The sequence below is a fragment of the Saccharomycodes ludwigii genome, chromosome II (genome assembly GCF_020623625.1).
Source record: "Saccharomycodes ludwigii strain NBRC 1722 chromosome II, whole genome shotgun sequence".
In the NCBI taxonomy this organism is placed as follows: Eukaryota; Fungi; Ascomycota; class Saccharomycetes; order Saccharomycodales; family Saccharomycodaceae; genus Saccharomycodes; species Saccharomycodes ludwigii.
In genome coordinates this window covers 264,874-282,270 of record NC_060201.1, presented here as the reverse complement: position 1 = coordinate 282,270, position 17,397 = coordinate 264,874, and the positions used below count along the sequence as shown (strand labels likewise).

Sequence of the window (17,397 nt, the reverse complement as noted above, 5' to 3'; positions counted from 1 at the left end):
AAGCAAAATGCTGGCATTTTATTCAAACCAGCAACTTTTATTTTCTTAAGTACAAATAGAAACAAGTATGTATATATATACATCAATTATAAATTACTAAGGTCATTTATATTCAAATTTTTAGAGGGAAAGGCTTTATTTAATAATATACCCAACAATAACAACAAAATAAACAAGAAAAACCATAAACATTTTATATAAATATAAACAAAAAAAATTTTAAAAATTAATAAAAATTAAAAAATAAAATAAAATAAAATAAAATAAAGGGGACTAAATGTGTCTAGTCTAACTTATCTTTCTTTTCTTTCATTATAAAAAAAAGTTAAAAGAAATACTATATATATATGTGTGTATAAATGTCAAATGAAAATTTCAAGGATAAAATATATATTTTTTTTTTTTTTTTTATTACTATAACTTTTTATTGAATTTGATAAGCTTCTTGTCTGTCTTGAAGTTTCTTTCACCATTTTTTTTTTTTTTTTCTATCAATGCATTCAATTTTCATCTATTTCTACTTTATTGGTAACACATTATTAACTCTAAATCTTTCTTAAATATATATATTAATAAAAAAATGAAAGAAAAAAGTTACCAGTTTAAACAAAGATAGTGAAACCACAAAATAAATATTTAATTTCTAGCAAACAGAGAATTACAAATATCCTTAGTTGCCTACCTAAAAAAAATTTTTTTTTTTTTTTTTTTTTTTCAAAAAGAGAAAAATAGCACAATTCTTCCAGAATTTACAGTGACACTATAGGGACATGACTGAAAGCACGTTTTTCAAAAAAAAAATCCAAAGTGAATATTGGAATAATCAAATAATAGACTCTGGAAGTGATGAGCATGCAGAAGTTACATCATTAAGTACCGATAATGACACAGGGACTATTTTGGTTTCAACTTCATCCAATGTAGAAAATTTAAAAATATTTCAAACAACAGATAAAACAAGTGAGTCGGAGCAAGAGCAAGAAAAAACTACCATTTTAAGGACACTACAAAAAATAACTGTACCTGGTGAACCAATTAGTACAAGTGAATTAGTAACCTGTAATCAAGACAACACTTTCATAACTTGTGCCGTTGGACATCAGAATGGCCGTTTAAATATTATAAAAACTGACAATAAAAATTACACCAAAATAATTAAGCATTATAATTATTCGAAATATTTTTTTTCAACAAAAACCAGTCACCAAAACAAATATATAATTAAAAAGATCCAAAATTGGAATAATGGTCAAGGAGTTTGCAGCTCTATCAACGAGGCCATTGCAATTTCGGACCTTAACAGTAAAAGTAGCACTCCTTTATATTTTAATTCATTTGAAGGTTTGGAATCATTTGCTATTAATCCCGTACATTCAACGTTGTTATGTTTGACATGGGAAAAAGTTATTGGATTGTTAGATTTACGTGAAGATGAATATTTCACACCAAGCTCAAGTTTAACAAAATCCTCAAGCAATAACGATAATATTACTCCAAACACTGCCTCGCATTTTTCCAGCTCTTACAACTATGTTAGACCTTGTTGTTGGTTAAATGAGTACAGCGTTGCTACGGTGGATAAAGCTCCGAATGTGGTTAATATTTGGGATATCAGAAAAATTAACGGGAAATTAATGGAACTGCATCATGCTGATAAAGACATGATACAGGATTTGAAATATTCCCCAAGGGACAATTTTTTATATACTAGTGACATGATTCATGGTACCGTGGTTGCATGGGAGTTACTAACAAATGGCGCTGGTACCCACGATACTAACGCCGTTTTGAAATGCACAACAAGCGGAAACAATTCAGATATATATAGTAGGCAGTGCGGGAATGTGATTCTAGATCATTATAGAAGCAACACTGAGATCAACAACAAACCGGTACATAATGGGAACAATATGATTGGATTAGTTAACAATTCATTATTAACGTTGGATAATAATAAAGAATTAGGTATTCATAAAATCTGTAACATTATGAAACCTTTATTATCAGTTAATGCAAAGAGTATTAAATTTAGAAATAGGGAAAGTAAAAATAATAATACAAGTAATAGTGACTCAATAAGTTTATGTACTTCTATTGACTCACAACGCAATTGCAAACTAAGGGATGAACATAATTGTTCAATATATTCAATGACAGATCCAGAAGAGCTTGAAATACTTAAAAACATTAACGGCGTAAGCTGGAGTAATGATGAAGATCATGAAGTGTCTGATTTTAAGACTGGTGATTTAGAATATACGTATATATGATGGCTCCTTTTATTTCCTTTCATTCCACTTAATGTTAAATGACGATACATGAAAAAGATATCTTTTTATTTTTTTTTTTTTTTATAGAACTATGTCTACCAATACCAAATATCCGTTGTCGTTATTTCTTTTTTCTTTTTTTTTTTTTTTTTTTTTTGCGTTGGTTCTATGCCTTTTGCCAGGCTAAATCCTTTATGATGAATGCATATATATTGTCTTTTAGTTGTGGTATTTTATGTTAATATTTTTAATATTACGTGACATTTTAATAACTATTATATACATTATATTTATAGATGTATTTTCTATTTATTTTTTTCTTTTTATTTTTTTCTTTCTATTTTTTTCTTTCTTTTTTTCTTCCTTTTTTTTAAAAAAAAAAAAAAAAATTAATACATGAAAAAGTATTGCTTCGACGTATGAATATATGCCCATTAACCTCAACAAAAAAAAAAAAAAAAAAAAAATTACAGGCATCAAAAATATGTGTAGATTCTCTCTAGTTAATTATTCAATTATTTATTAGTTTTTATCCTATCGTACAAAAATATTAGTTATGCTCTAATCATATGTTGTTAACATTATTTGTAGAATATATTTTTAATACAATTCGTAAAACCATTTTCACGACATTCCAATTTATTTATAAAAATAAGCATGTATAAATAGCAAAGTATTCATTATTTAGCTGGTAGTACATATAAACATAGTATTCGGTTGGTACAGCAACTAATAAATGATAATAATAATAAGAATAATAAAAAAAAAAAATAAAATCTCAACATATATTACAACAACAACAATATCCTACATTATCATCATCATTTTCTTCCAAATCATTAAGATCCCTGCTATTTCTAACCCCGATGTTACTGCCGTTGTTATTATGTGTTGATTCAGTATGTTGATTTTGGATATTACCAGTGTTGCTACTATAACTCCTTAAGTTTTTGGCTAATTTGCTGCCACCAACACCCGCTCTTCCAGTATTGTTAAGGGATCCCATTGAATCATAATAATACGCGCCATTATCGCCATCATACATCAACTTATCGCTGGAACTAGTGATCCCAGCTCCAGTTATCTTGTAATTATTGGGCGATGGTATTTGTGAATAATGTTTACGCAGTTTGCGTTGCTGTTGCTGTAGCTGTTGCTGTTGATATCTAGTTTGTTGTTGCAACTGCCTACTACGTGAAGAAGCATTGTTAGGGTTGGCATTTGCATTAATATTAATATTCGTATTGTTGTTATTATTGTTATTATTATTACTATTATTATTGTTCTTCTTGGTAGTGTTGTTGTTAGGAAGGTTTCCATGATGGTTTGCACCACCACCGTACCCATGCAGATTAGATCTCCTGTTAATTCTAATGTCCCAGCCATGACCATTATTCAAACCCATCCAATCGTATTGACCGTCATCATCTAAATTCTTCTCCGCTAGTACCTCGTCCATCAAAGAAATCAAATAGTCATAATCAGGCTCCTGTTCAAACTTTAAATTTCTACAATAGTCCAAGTATGTGCCAAATTGTTTAGGTAATTTACCGTTCATGCACAAAAATTCCGGTGTGGAGGCCATCTTAGTCTGGCCAATTTTATCATATTTCAATTTGTTATTAGGAGCTTTCAAGCCTTGCCAAGGCAAAGAACCTCTTAAAAAATAAAAAAAAACATGTCCCAAACTTTCTAGATCATCTCTTCTACTTTGTTCCCTGCCCAAATGTGTATTGATCGACATGTAACGTGCAGTCCCACTTAGCGATTTTCTTTCTCTATATGGAATATGTTCTTTAGTTACTGGATCTCTGTACTGTTTGGCCATACCAAAATCCACTACATAAACTAAATTAGGATCACCATGACTGCTAGAACAGCATATCTTCAACTTAGATTTTGCTCTTTGGTATTGACTAATAAGGAAATTATCTGGTTTGATATCTCTATAAATTAAGTCTCTGGAATGTATAGTTCTTATTCTACTGATCATCTGTTTGGCCAACATACAAGTAGTCTTGATACTAAATCTCCTTCCACACCATTCAAACAAATCCTCCAAAGACGGTCCTAGTAAGTCGATGACTAAAACATTGTGCATACCTTCTTGTCCATAATAGTATGCCTGGGGAATCCCTTTGCAATTTTGCAATATTTTGTAACTTCTAAATTCATCCCTTAATTGGGGTGCCTCTGACTTCCTTGGCTCAAATTTAATGGCCACTGGCGATTTCATTGGTGATAATATATCTACACCTTCAAATATCACACCAAATGAGCCTTCTCCTATTTTACTTCCCAATGCATAATGTATCCCGACTATGTGTTGATGATGCTGTTGGTGGTGGTGGTAGTTAGGGTGAGTTGAAGCATTACTACTACTAGTTGTATTACCATCGGTATTCAAGGAAACAGAGGGTTTCTTTTTAATACTGGTGTTATAGTTATTAGTATTTGTATTTTTAGTTACAGAAGAAACAGAACTTTTATGTGTTTGATGCTGTTGTGCTAATTGTGGCGGAGACAATGTGGTTAGTAACTTAACATTTTTTGTTGTGTTATTAGTGGAAACATCAGTTCTGTTGTTACCATTATTGGCTGACAAATCGGAACCTATAGAAAATGATATGTCATTCATTATTATTGAAGTTTTTTTTCTTTTTTTTTTTTTTTTTTTTTTTTTTTCTCTCTCTCACTTTCTTTTTGTTATTAAAGATCGGCTCGATTAAAGAGTAGCGTCCTGAGTAAAGGTTGTTTGAAGAATTATCAAAGGAAGAAAAAAAAAAATGATAATAATAATAGCGCGATGAGAGGTAAAGGAAGGTATGTTATTATACTATCAATGTGTATACTTTGTCCTAGATATCTATATATATTTATTATCGGTTTTAATATGAAGTAGTAATTTGTAGTAATAAAGTTCAATAATACCGAATATAGGTGACTCCCACAGATTAATCTAAACGATATTGCTAGGTTTTTCTTTCTTGTATTTTTGGGATTTGAAGTCTTAATGAGGAAACATCTAATGAGTAAAGAGCCAGTTCGTCCTTTTTTTTTTTTTTTTTTTTTTTTGTTTTTTTTTTTTTGTTTTTTTTTTTTTGTTTTTGTTTTTGAGTAAAATTTTTACACACTAAAAAAAGAAAGGAAAAAAAAAAAAGTTGATAAAAAAAAAAAAAAAAAAAAAAAAAAAAATAAATACCGTATTTAACCCGGACCAATATATTTCGTACAATGTGATGTAGCGTGTAACATTCCTCGTTGTTTTTATGGTCACGTGAGTAAATTGTGTCACGTTGAGTCAAAGTTTACTTTTTCCCCCCTTTCTTTCTTACTCGCTTTTTATTTTTTTTTTTTTTTTTTTTTTTTAAGCTGTTTCATAAAAGATCTCATAGGAACCACAGACATGACCAAGAAATGAGTGAAAAGCATGCAAAGTCTAAGAGTCCAGCATCATCAGTAAAATTGTTGTCTAATTTACAGGTTAATAAGAGATGTTTGGCATTTCATGGACCATTATTATATGAAGCCAAAATACTATGCAAGTGTAATAAGATGGTTGATGATACTTTGCTGTATGATTATTACAATAGCAGAAATAGGCGTATGATGGTTAAAACTAGTACTAGACCAACAGAAGTAAAGGAGCCCAATAAAGATTTGCTACGGATCTTTAATGAATTATATTACGTTCACTACAAAGGCTGGAAAAATACATGGGATGAATGGATTGGAATGGATAGGATCCGAGAATACAATAAAGAGAATCTACGTTTACAGAAAAGTTTGGAAAAAGATGTTGAAGAGGAAAAAAGTGTTGAAGAGAAAACTAGGGTTACAACTAGAAAAGATATTGATGGTATCAACCATGATGCTGGAATTAATAATAAAAAGTTGGTTAATAATAGTATTATCAAGAATAATGATAAATCACCATTTAACTCTAGATATACCACTTTCTCCATTCATTTATCATGTAATTTGCAAAAAATATTGATAGAGGATTGGGATAAGATCACTTATCAAAAAAAATTGATACAGTTTATACCTTTATTAAAAGCAAATAATAATAGACATTATTATTCAGTCCAAGCATTGTTGAGAAGTTATTATAATGAGGCTTGTAAAGAAATTTCAGAGCTTTGTGTGTTGCAGAACTTGGAAGAATTTGTTAATGGGATCTTATTATATTTTGAAAATTGTACGGAACATTTCTTATTATATAGGCAAGAAAGATTGCAGTTATCTGATTATATTTTGAATGGTAGTGGTATTAGTAGTAATATTGATAATAAGCGTAATGATAATTACAATAAAATTTTTGATGGCGATAAGAGACAAGAATGTGATTTAGTGTTTTATAACATCTATGGAGGTGTTCATCTATTGAGATTGTTGTCTATATTACCACAATTATTATACGACACATATGGTTCTACTAGCAATAGCAGTACCAATCTAGAACTGAAATACATCATAGGTTTCAGCAACAAGCTAGCACAATGGATGGATTGTAATAGAACGGAAATATTTAGTGGAATTCCGTATATCAATACGCCCATTCAATATGAGCTATTGTCCGGCGTTATGTAAGATGGTATTAATTAGAGCGGAAAACAAAAGAATGGAAAAAAAAAAAAATAAAAATAAAAATAAAAGAAATAGATAAACAAAAACTCAGTTCATGAACATTCTAACTTCTTGTTTTTTCTTTTTTTCAGTTATTTTCTTCAAAGAAATTTTTCATTTTTCCTTTTTTTTTTTGTTTATTTTTGTTAAAAAGATGTGGGATTTGCCGAATAAATAGCAACATTTAATTAAGTTGGGATATAAAGAAATTGGATGCATAATAATGGCATGTAAATAAGTAAACAAGTAAATAAATGCAAAAAGTTGGTTGTTCAGATAGTTCATCTGAGGTTATCAGCATATTTATTTTTTGTAATACAACTATAATATACTGGGACTGATAATTAATGGCGGTTAATAGGGAACGTTGAGTTACTGTTGTTCACGGATAAATTAGTGGATAAATTAGTGGATAAATTGGTGGATAAATTAGTGGATAGATTGGTGGATAAATTAACAGATTAATGAGATGGTGGGAGGGTAGTACCATAACTACTCTAGAAAACCTGTGAATAATTCGTAGGTTAGATTGTATATGAGATGTGGCATCATCGTTGGTAGCAGCGGCAATGGTATCGACTATTCTTGTAGCACGGACAAGTTTATATGTATTTTGGCGGTTATTATTCAACAACTATGAAATGTTAATCCCGGGATAATAAAAAATAAAAAAAAAAATAAAAATAGCAAGGGGGGAAATATCACGAAATTTCTCTCAAAGAAAAAAAAGTCACGATATAATTTACTAAATTAAGGCATTTTATTTATTATTGTAATTTTTTATAATACGTATTTTGAAATGTCCCGCATGAAAAGGAAAAAGGTTAAAAAAGAAAAGAAAAGAAAAGATACTTTCGAGACTCATCTAGAAACATATTTAAACAACCGATTATTCTGCCATACCAAAATCTTACTTTCCAATCCTACTAAATACAACATATAACTTTTCTTTTTTTTTCTCCCTTTATCTCTTCTCCTTTTTTTTCTTTTTTCTTTTTTCTTTTTTCTTTTTTCTTTTTTCTTTTTTCTTTTTTCTACCTCCACAAATAGATACCACTCCTTTCTCATCACTACGTGCATCTATACTACATTATTTGATAGATCTAGTGAAAACTTGGCATCGATCACAAATAATAATATTAGTATAAAAGTAAAAATAAAAATTAAAATTAAACTAGGCTAACAAGGACTTTTTTTTTTTTTTTTTTTTTGTTTTTACTTTTTTTTTTTTTTTTATTTTATTTTTCATTTTTTTTTTTTTTTTTTTTTATTTTACTTTCTGTTTTGTTTTAATTTCGTTTTGTTTTATTCTCTGTTTTATTTCATTTTATTTCCCTTTTAAAAAGAAGAAGAAAATCTCCATTTTCGTTCCATATTTGTACTGTAACACACATAATCATAATGAATCAGAGTTTTTCACCAGATAAAAATAATAAACCTTCAAAAATTGGTGACATTGAAAACAATAAAAGTGTTTCTATGTTTGATTGTCCTCATCCTGAATGTAATAAAAAGTTTAATAGACATGAACATTTACAAAGGCACAAGTTAAATCACTGGCCGAAGGAGATTTTTAGTTGTACTTATGAGGGTTGTCAAAGAACTTTTGTTCGCAAAGATTTATGGAAAAGGCATGAAAAGAGACACGAGAATAATAAGTCTAAAGAGAAGAAGAGAATTTATAAACAACCAAAAGACACAGTTTATCCCACAAATGTGGAGACAGAATCGCATACAGGCATAGTACCACATTCATCACAGCCATCCTCGGCTGAACCTATGAAAAAGAAGAGTAACAATAAAACGAAGGAAGAGAATAGTACCAATTCTGAAAAGCAAAAAGTACTGGACCATATAATTTTGGATGTTCAGCAGCAACCCTCTTTGGAAAATAGTTTTTTTAATATGATCTTTAAAAATAATGAAGTTACTACTAATAATACTATCACGAGGAGTGGTAACATGTCTACTGCGGCGGTCAATAAAAAAGATAATGTTATTAAAGCTGGGCGTATTGACAGCACAGCTGTTGATACCAATAACAATATTAATATCACGGATGATGGTAATAGTATTTCACCAGCTTCAAATAATTTTGTTGGTATCTTTTCTACAGCACCTGATAGTCCCTCCAATGACAACGACATTATTAATAACAACGGTTTAAGCGCTTCAGAAGGGAATGTTTTTTCATCCACATCAACCTCTTCCAACAATGTCAATGATAATAACCATAAAAATAATAACAATAATACCTTGTTCACAAATGACATTTTTTCGCTGGATTTTTTAGGTAATCATAATAATCTCATGTCATGTTCTTCGGCTACTGATGTTACCAACACACCCCGTGATACAAATACGAAGACACATATTAAAAACGACGATGTGAGACCAAGTAAAACCAATTTAAGTGGAAATAGGAGAAGCACTAGTACAGATAAATCGCACAGCTTCCGTAAATTGCAACAGCAGGGTAAATCTTTAAAAGATAATAATAACAACAACAACAATAATAATAATAATAATAATAATAATAATAATACTGGGATGGGACAACATTTTCATTATAGGCACCTAAAACATTCTAGGAGATCAACATCCTCAATAACAAATTTATCTTCGGCTCCTTCTTCTTCTTCTTCCTCTTCTTCTTCTTCTTCTTCTAACGCATCGCAGCAGCAGCAGAAGCAGCAACAACAACAACAACGACAACGACAGTCTGAACCTTTTGTTGCGGCAGTAGAGATGCGCTCTGTATCTTCTACTCCCCTAAGTTCTAATGTATCCACTACTGCAGATTTTGATGGCATAAGTCCACAACAACAACAACACCAGCAATCAATTATTATTAGGAATTTTGATGCTAATCCACAGTTAAAATACAAGTTATTAGACTTCACCAAACTTTTCTCCTATGTCCAGAAGCTACAGAGGATTTCATTCTCGACATTGGAAAAATGTTTAAAGTCTTTCTGGTTGAATTTCCACATTCAATATCCAATATTACACAAACCATCGTTTGATATAAATAAGGTCCAACCGATTTTAATACTATCGATGATTATGACTGGTGGCTCATACTTAGGATCGGCCATGAGACAAAATGTTTGTGATGTGATTGCAGTTCCGTTGAGATGGATTATTTTTAGCGATTTAGATTTCCAGCCTCCGGCTAAAACATACATTATTCAAAGTTTGTTATTATTAGAGTGTTACGAAAGAGCTAGCAGTAACAGATATTTGCACGAGAGGAGTTACTTGCACCACGGGACGACTTGTCAATTGTTAAGAAGGACTCCTTCGTTGGGTGGGAACCCATTAAGATGTATTAACAGAAGCGAATACTCTTCAAATATGTCGTCATCTTCTGAATCCTCTTCTGTCCCTTCGTCTCACACCAGTCCATTTCCACGCTCCGGTAACCCATATTCTAGTGAGGCCAAAGCTAAGGAAAATAATACGCACAATGGTTGGGATCGGTCTGGTTTTGCTACGGCACCGTTTTCCAAAAATAAGACACAAAAGAAATCATCCGATGCTGCTAATGGCAATAATAGCGATATCATTAATGCGGGTTATTCTTTAGCTGTAATGAACTGGATTGAGTTTGAAGAATTGAAAAGGACTGCTTTCTATGCTTTTTACATTGATACAACGCATGCCGCGTGTTACGGGTACAGTAATTTATTCATTCAGTTCAATCAGGTAAAGTTATCCCTTCCATGTGATGATGTTCTTTGGAATAGCTACAACTTGGATATTGTGAAGTTGCAAGATTTTAACAATAAAGAAATTAATTTTCAAACGGCAGTGCAGAAAATTGTTGAACACGCAATTTTTTACGTTAATAAGGAAAATCAAGCGTTTAGGTCAGCGACTAAGAGATATATCTTTGAAGACTTCTACAACAGCATCGGCGGTAACTATTCTAGAAAGTTGTTGTTGAGCGGGTTAATCTCTATACTCTTTCAAATCCAACAAACTCATTCAATGAATGATTTGTTCCCACAGGTGGAACAACAGCTCGGTAATACTGATGCTAGTATCAGTATTGACATGAAACGGAGACTAAATGATGTCATAGCCTTGGCCTTGGATATTTGGAACTTTCGAGTTTATGGGTCATGTAGAAACACAAATGTCATTATTCCTGATGACATTTTGCAGTTGATGAGTGGTGTTAATCCGGGCTACGATTTAAATTCTGACGGTACTCTTATCAATGAAAGTTTCAACACGTCGTTAAACAATGATGATTATAAATTATATTTAAATGATAGTCCTAACAATAGATGTAGAACTCCCGTGTACCATATGGCACACATCTATTTAAAAATACATCAATACGATTACTACATATATGCGGGTGCTCCTTGGAGAATGAATGTTAGGGCTAGTGGAGAAGATTATGAAATTGTTTCACAGCGAATCCACCATTTCTCACAGGAGAAAGATAACGGAGGTGTAGCTGTTTATTATGCATACCTTTTTTTAATTGAAACTTTTTTGGATGAATCACAGGATAAGTTGCTTCACTATGATGTTAATATAGATTACTGTATTACTAGGCCAAATACCATAGCTTTGTGTACTATTTTGATCTTTGCCTTTACGTTCAGTTTATATGGGCCTGAGGATAAGGGTATTTGGTCTCAAGAAAAAGGTATCGATTCGCATTATGAGCCGCAAGAGAATGTTTTGGAACATTTAGCCAGAATGAAAACTTTGTTGTACATTGACAAGGAGACTTTGCAGAAATTAGATGTTTTGGAATATAAGCAAATTGTTCTTGAGCAAAAAATTCCGCATTTGTATAATCCATTAAGTGGGAATAAGATATCTGGGTTATTGAAATTTATGGCACAGCTATTTACCGAGAGCTATTGGGAGTTGGGCAGAGAGTTTCATAAGTTGATTTATAATTGTTTTGAAAGAAATCTAGGAAAAGAACAAGTGGTGTGTGAGAATATGTATGAGACAAGATGAGTTGATATATGATGTTCAAATAATAATGATAATAATAATAATGGTACTTTATGTCTGTTCGGATGGGAGTAGGTATCCCTCACACTTTCGGACATGTGTGATAGGCTGGATGCCGGAAGCTATTTTTATTTTTATATTATTCGGAAGCGTGTGGTCCGTGTTGGGCAACAACGTACACACCGCAATCAATTTTTTTTATTCTTATTTGTTATATATTTTTATATATCTTTATATACATTTAAATTTTTTTATATTTACTGTCATAAAAATTCAATGACTGTTTAGGAGTAAACTTAATTTATAAATCATTCAATGCAGGTAAATGTTTTCGTAACTTTGAATATTTGCAGAGGTTATTTTATAATTCTTTGATGATGTATGTATTTATCATTTGTTTTAATTTTTTTTTTTGAATGGCATCGACAACCTGCATTGTTTTTATAAGTTTAATTTTTTGTTTGTTTGCCTTTTCTTTTTTTTTTTTTTTTTTTTTTTTATTACTATATTTTTTGAAATAAGCAAAAATATGTAGTTATTATTTTATAATCATCCAATAATATATGAGAAAAGTAATATCACATTTCTTTCACCTTTTTTTTCATTATTTTTTTACCCAATTTTTTTTTTTTTCTTTTTCTTTTTGGCCAAGTATAAAAGTGATCTAAATAAAACATTTCTATTAAATATCAAAATAAAAACTATATACTTATCTGTTTCATTTGTCTTAGGATAGTCTCGCATTAGTTTAATTCTGTTTTCCCCTTACATTAGTCCGAAGACTTTATGTTTTCTGTACAAAATACAGATAATAATAAAGACAACAACAACATATCTGTAATGGAACTTTTAAATACCAATAGCCACAAGAAAAAACAACAAATTGAAATTTTTAGCCAATTTGCACAGCCAATAGAAAGTAATAGTTCAAGGCTTGTGTTAAAGTACCACGACTTTATCGAATTAATCACCAACAGCAGAGATTTTTATGAAAAATTCACTGACCACTGTTTTAACTTAAACCAAATTCCCAAGAATACATTTGGTTGTATATTTTTTGCATTAGATGAACAAAATAAAGGTTATTTAACAATAAATGATTGGTTCCATTTTAATAATTTATTGGAATTGGATAACTACCATTTGATCATTCTGTATGAGTTTTTAAGAAAATGTGACCCAACAAGTCAATTAAAAACTTATAGTTACGGTAACAAATTTTTAAGCTTTGACTCGTTAGAACTTGATCTGAGCAATTTTAAAAATACTATAAAAATTATACAGTCCGGCGTAAATGACACCTTTTTAAATGCCAATAATTTACAATTGAATTGGGATGATTTTAAGTGGCTACCTTTATATTTGAAGAAAAACAACAAATTGACTTTGAATTCATTATTATCCATTTTGCAAAATGATTTGAAAACGGAAAAATGCATCAATGGGTTTCAAAACCTATGTTGCGATTCTAGTAGTGGAAATACTGATTTGGGGGAAACTATTAGCAAAAACCAATTAATTTACTTATTAAAACTATTGTATTCCCATAGAATTAGTGCGGACGTCTTTGGTTCTTTGAATTTATCAAATTCGTTTTTAATAAAGTCGGACAATAACTATATTTCATATAATGTCTTCAAAGATATTATATATCTTTTCGAGAATTTCGATTTAATAAACCAAATTATATTACGTTATGCAGAAGAAAATTCCTTGGATGAAAATGACTGGAAAACACATATTTTAAATAAAAAAAATTTCATGAATTTCATTAATCACCATTATGATAAGATTAATAATATTTCTGAGTTTACACCATCCCAGATTAATTTATTGTTTTCCATTGTGGCCAATTCTAAAGAAAACAATTTCAAATTTAAGAAAAATAATGTCCAAAATCAAGTGAATACTGGAAACCCTAGCGCTGTTGATGACCATGATTCGAAGAATTATGATGCCAATTACAGTCAATGCAACGTTTATTGTCACAAGGATAAATATATCAACGAATATATTAATAAAGAGTACAATAAAGATTGGTTAAGAGAATACTCCAAAGAATACTCGGCAGAAGTTTTCAATCAGAATTACAACGCTTTGATGATGGATTTGGATCAATCTAAAAACATCCAAAGTTCAGCTACTTCTCTATTTAAATTTTTCTGCGACAAGCTTTTCATGGCTTCTCCCGCCGACAGTACAGCTGCAAATATCCATCCATTGAATTATTTAACCGTGGAAGATTTTTTAAAATTGGTCAATCCCAACTACCTAAATGATAAAGTGCATGAAATGGAAATGAGTAGATTAAAATCAGAATCTCTAAGAACAAATTTTTACTTCTTCCCCATTTTTGACTCCATACATAATTTCTTATTGGGCTCGATCGCGGGTTGTATTGGTGCCACCGCTGTTTATCCGATTGATATGGTCAAAACCAGGATGCAGGCACAGCGTACTAATGATCTATATAAAAATAGTATAGACTGTTTTGTGAAAATTCTGCGCAGGGAGGGAATAAAGGGCATCTATTCTGGTTTAGGTCCACAATTAATTGGGGTTGCCCCAGAAAAGGCTATCAAATTGACAGTCAACGATTATATGAGAAACACTTTTACTGATACTAAAACGGGTAACATCAAAGTGTACCAAGAATTGCTTAGTGGTGCAATGGCTGGTGCTTGTCAAGTTATCTTTACAAATCCGTTGGAAATAGTTAAAATCAGATTGCAAGTCAAAAATGAATATAAAGGTGGTGCAGGTATTACTGCTACCAGCATTATTAGGAAATTGGGACTCACTGGTTTGTATAAAGGTGTGTTGGCTTGTTCTCTACGAGATATCCCCTTTTCGGCCATTTATTTTCCGACATATGCTCATATCAAAAAAGATTTATTTAATTTTGACCCAAAAGATAAAAACAAAAGAAGTAAACTAGAAACTTGGGAACTTTTGACTTCCGGTAGTTTAGCTGGTATTCCGTCTGCTTATTTAACCACCCCGTTTGATGTCATCAAAACAAGATTACAAATTGTACCCAAAAGTGGTGAAACTAAATATACTGGTATCATTCATGCTGCAAAAACTATATTAAGGGAGGAAAGTTTCAAAAGTTTTTTTAAAGGGGGAGGTGCTCGTGTTTTGAGATCGTCCCCTCAATTTGGGTTTACCTTGGCTGCATATGAAATATTTCAAAATTTGTTTCCATTGCAACAAAATAACAGTATGGGTTCTAAAATGGATGAAAAAATGACACATGATACAATGTCGCCACATTCCCCGGAGTCGTCTACTAGTCAAATGCCAAGTGATACTTCGCATTTAAAGACAAATTATATGGATTATTATTATAAAAGTTGTAATATTTCAAAAGTTTTCATTGATTTAGATTATAATTTTGCACAATTTAATTATGATGTTTATCAAAAATTGCGTGATTTGGTACGGAAGGGAAATAATTAAGATGTTACAAGAATGTTTGTTTTGGACCATCTTGTTTACTTTTATCTTTATTTAGATGCATTTTTTTTTTTTAAGGGACTGAGAACCGAGATGAGACTTGTATATTTATCATCTGCTTTAATTGTAGTGATATTTATTATAACAATTAAACAATTATTTATTTATTTATTTATTTATTTATTTATTTATTTATTTATTTATTTATTTATTTATTTATTTATATCATGTCTCCCATTTGGAGACCACTCATCCTTTTCGTTTCCCGGTCCTTTTTCTGGAAGGTCTTTGGAAAATTTGTAAATTATTTTCCTGGTAGTGAAAATTCCCATACTGTGCTATTTTATTTAATCTATTGCTTCTAAAATGAAACTCTCTCTCTTCCCATGGAATCTGTTCGTTTAGTGCCCATAAAAGGCGGCCCTTTGTTTTATTAAACAAAATTTTATTGGCCTCCTCCCTGTCATCAATATCTTCTTGAGTGGTGGGGAAATCCATTCTACCATATCCTGGCGGTGAATCTGATCTACAACGTAAATTGGGGAAATTATATTGCATTCGATCATCCTTAGTTACAACGCCTTTAACTAAATCATCTAATTTTTCTAGAATATAATTGCCTTTGCGATCTTTATTATATCCATTTAATTTCTTAAAATGGGGGTTCTCTTTAAAATCCTCTAAAATCCATGGTTTTTTGGTTCTTGGATTATAATTTAAATCATAAATAGTTTGTTTCCTTGATGGTTTGTTTATTGGTTTAGAGGGCTCAGGTGAAGAATTCTTTAGTACATTGGTGCGTTCCCTACAATAATTTTGTATCTTGGGTTTATTGAAGAATTCTGAACTATTAGCATCAAAATAAAAATTATCTTCTTGGAACCTATTCGTTAAATTTTTGTGTATTTCATCTAAATCATTATCTATTATCCCATTTTTACTATGACACCCATTAGAAATTTCCAAGCTTTCCCCAAATTTTAATGGGGAACTAAAAGATAAAGTTTCCTGCGTAGATTTGATTTCAGAATCCTGTGATTCTGATTTATATACATTATTATCATTATTGACACCATCTTTCTTGGGCATTACTATATCGCTGGTATTATGTACATGAACACCTTGATTGTACAGAGATTTATTATTTCTTGATTTCTTTAAAGGGGGTGTTAGCTGTGTTGATATCAATTCTTCAGAATCATAAAGTAGACCTTCTTCTTCTTCTTCTTCTTCTTCTTCTTCTCTTCTTTTCAGCGCTTCTTGCTTAGTATCTTTTATATCTTTATGTTTCAAAGATGACACGCCCGTATAGTTACCATGATCAACAAAAGAAAGCTTACTAGTATGATACTTTTTTAATTGTAAATTTTGTTGTAGTACTTTATTAATCCTTTTTTCCAATAAGAAATTAACATCAAACTGAATATCTAATAATTTTTGTATATTACAATCTAAAAGAAAATTTAATCCCGATTTCAACCTATTAGTATTAGTGGATATTTCATTTCTAGACATTTGTATTCTCTAGGTTAGTGTAAAAACTCCTAAAAGTTGCAAAAGCTTTAGATCCAAAAATACAATGAGATGTGTAAAGATTTCACACAGGTTTTCATTTTGGTGTAATTAGGAAAATACATCTCTTTATATGAATTAAAGCTTACAAGACTGTAATGCGCTTCAAAAAAAACGAAAAAAAAATGAAAGAACTCCTCATAGGGGGCTCGAACCCCTGACATTTCGGTTCCTTACAATCTCAAAGCTTAAAAGCCGAACACTCTACCAACTGAGTTAACAAGGACGAGTTCTCGAACTCAAATTTTAGTCTCCAAGGTCTATTTTCTTGTTAGACGTTAGAAAAATTATTTATTATTCATAATTATTAGTATTATTTATTATTATAAATGTGTATACATTTCTTCATCATCATTATTACCATAATTAACTTGTATGTCAAATATTAATTAGAACCTTAACCTATAGATTTTAATAAAATAAAAATAAAAATAAAAATAAAAATAAAAATAAAATAAAATTAGGAAGCATACATCAAGAA

General features: G+C 30.6%; 6 protein-coding genes and 1 non-coding gene across 7 annotated transcripts; 4 read left to right on the top strand and 3 right to left on the bottom strand.

Annotated features, from left to right (window-relative positions):
• Window positions 1-770: 770 nt before the first annotated feature.
• Window positions 771-2,270, top strand: DSE1 (Dse1p; the record flags this gene model as incomplete). Its single annotated transcript, XM_046080323.1, has 1 exon — window positions 771-2,270. One exon carries the CDS (start codon window positions 771-773, stop codon window positions 2,268-2,270), a length of 1,500 nt encoding a protein of 499 aa, XP_045935578.1.
• A 778-nt stretch (window positions 2,271-3,048) lies between these two features.
• Window positions 3,049-4,908, bottom strand: YCK3 (casein kinase YCK3; the record flags this gene model as incomplete). The annotated part of the gene is made up of 1 exon (XM_046080324.1): window positions 3,049-4,908. The coding sequence occupies one exon, from the start codon at window positions 4,906-4,908 to the stop codon at window positions 3,049-3,051; it is 1,860 nt and encodes a 619-aa protein (XP_045935577.1).
• A 779-nt stretch (window positions 4,909-5,687) lies between these two features.
• Window positions 5,688-6,863, top strand: EAF3 (Eaf3p; the record flags this gene model as incomplete). Its single annotated transcript, XM_046080322.1, has 1 exon — window positions 5,688-6,863. One exon carries the CDS (start codon window positions 5,688-5,690, stop codon window positions 6,861-6,863), a length of 1,176 nt encoding a protein of 391 aa, XP_045935576.1.
• A 1,437-nt stretch (window positions 6,864-8,300) lies between these two features.
• On the top strand, window positions 8,301-11,888 carry SDD4 (Sdd4p; the record flags this gene model as incomplete). Its single annotated transcript, XM_046080321.1, has 1 exon — window positions 8,301-11,888. One exon carries the CDS (start codon window positions 8,301-8,303, stop codon window positions 11,886-11,888), a length of 3,588 nt encoding a protein of 1,195 aa, XP_045935575.1.
• Window positions 11,889-12,725: 837 nt separating this feature from the next.
• On the top strand, window positions 12,726-15,347 carry AGC1 (citrin; the record flags this gene model as incomplete). Its single annotated transcript, XM_046080320.1, has 1 exon — window positions 12,726-15,347. One exon carries the CDS (start codon window positions 12,726-12,728, stop codon window positions 15,345-15,347), a length of 2,622 nt encoding a protein of 873 aa, XP_045935574.1.
• Window positions 15,348-15,593: 246 nt separating this feature from the next.
• SAE2 (ssDNA endodeoxyribonuclease SAE2) lies at window positions 15,594-16,859 on the bottom strand (the record flags this gene model as incomplete). Its single annotated transcript, XM_046080319.1, has 1 exon — window positions 15,594-16,859. One exon carries the CDS (start codon window positions 16,857-16,859, stop codon window positions 15,594-15,596), a length of 1,266 nt encoding a protein of 421 aa, XP_045935573.1.
• A 191-nt stretch (window positions 16,860-17,050) lies between these two features.
• On the bottom strand, window positions 17,051-17,142 carry SCDLUD_001406. Its single transcript is given in 2 exon segments — window positions 17,051-17,087; window positions 17,105-17,142. It is a non-coding gene; the product is annotated as a tRNA-Lys (tRNA).
• Between the last annotated feature and the right edge of the window lie 255 nt (window positions 17,143-17,397).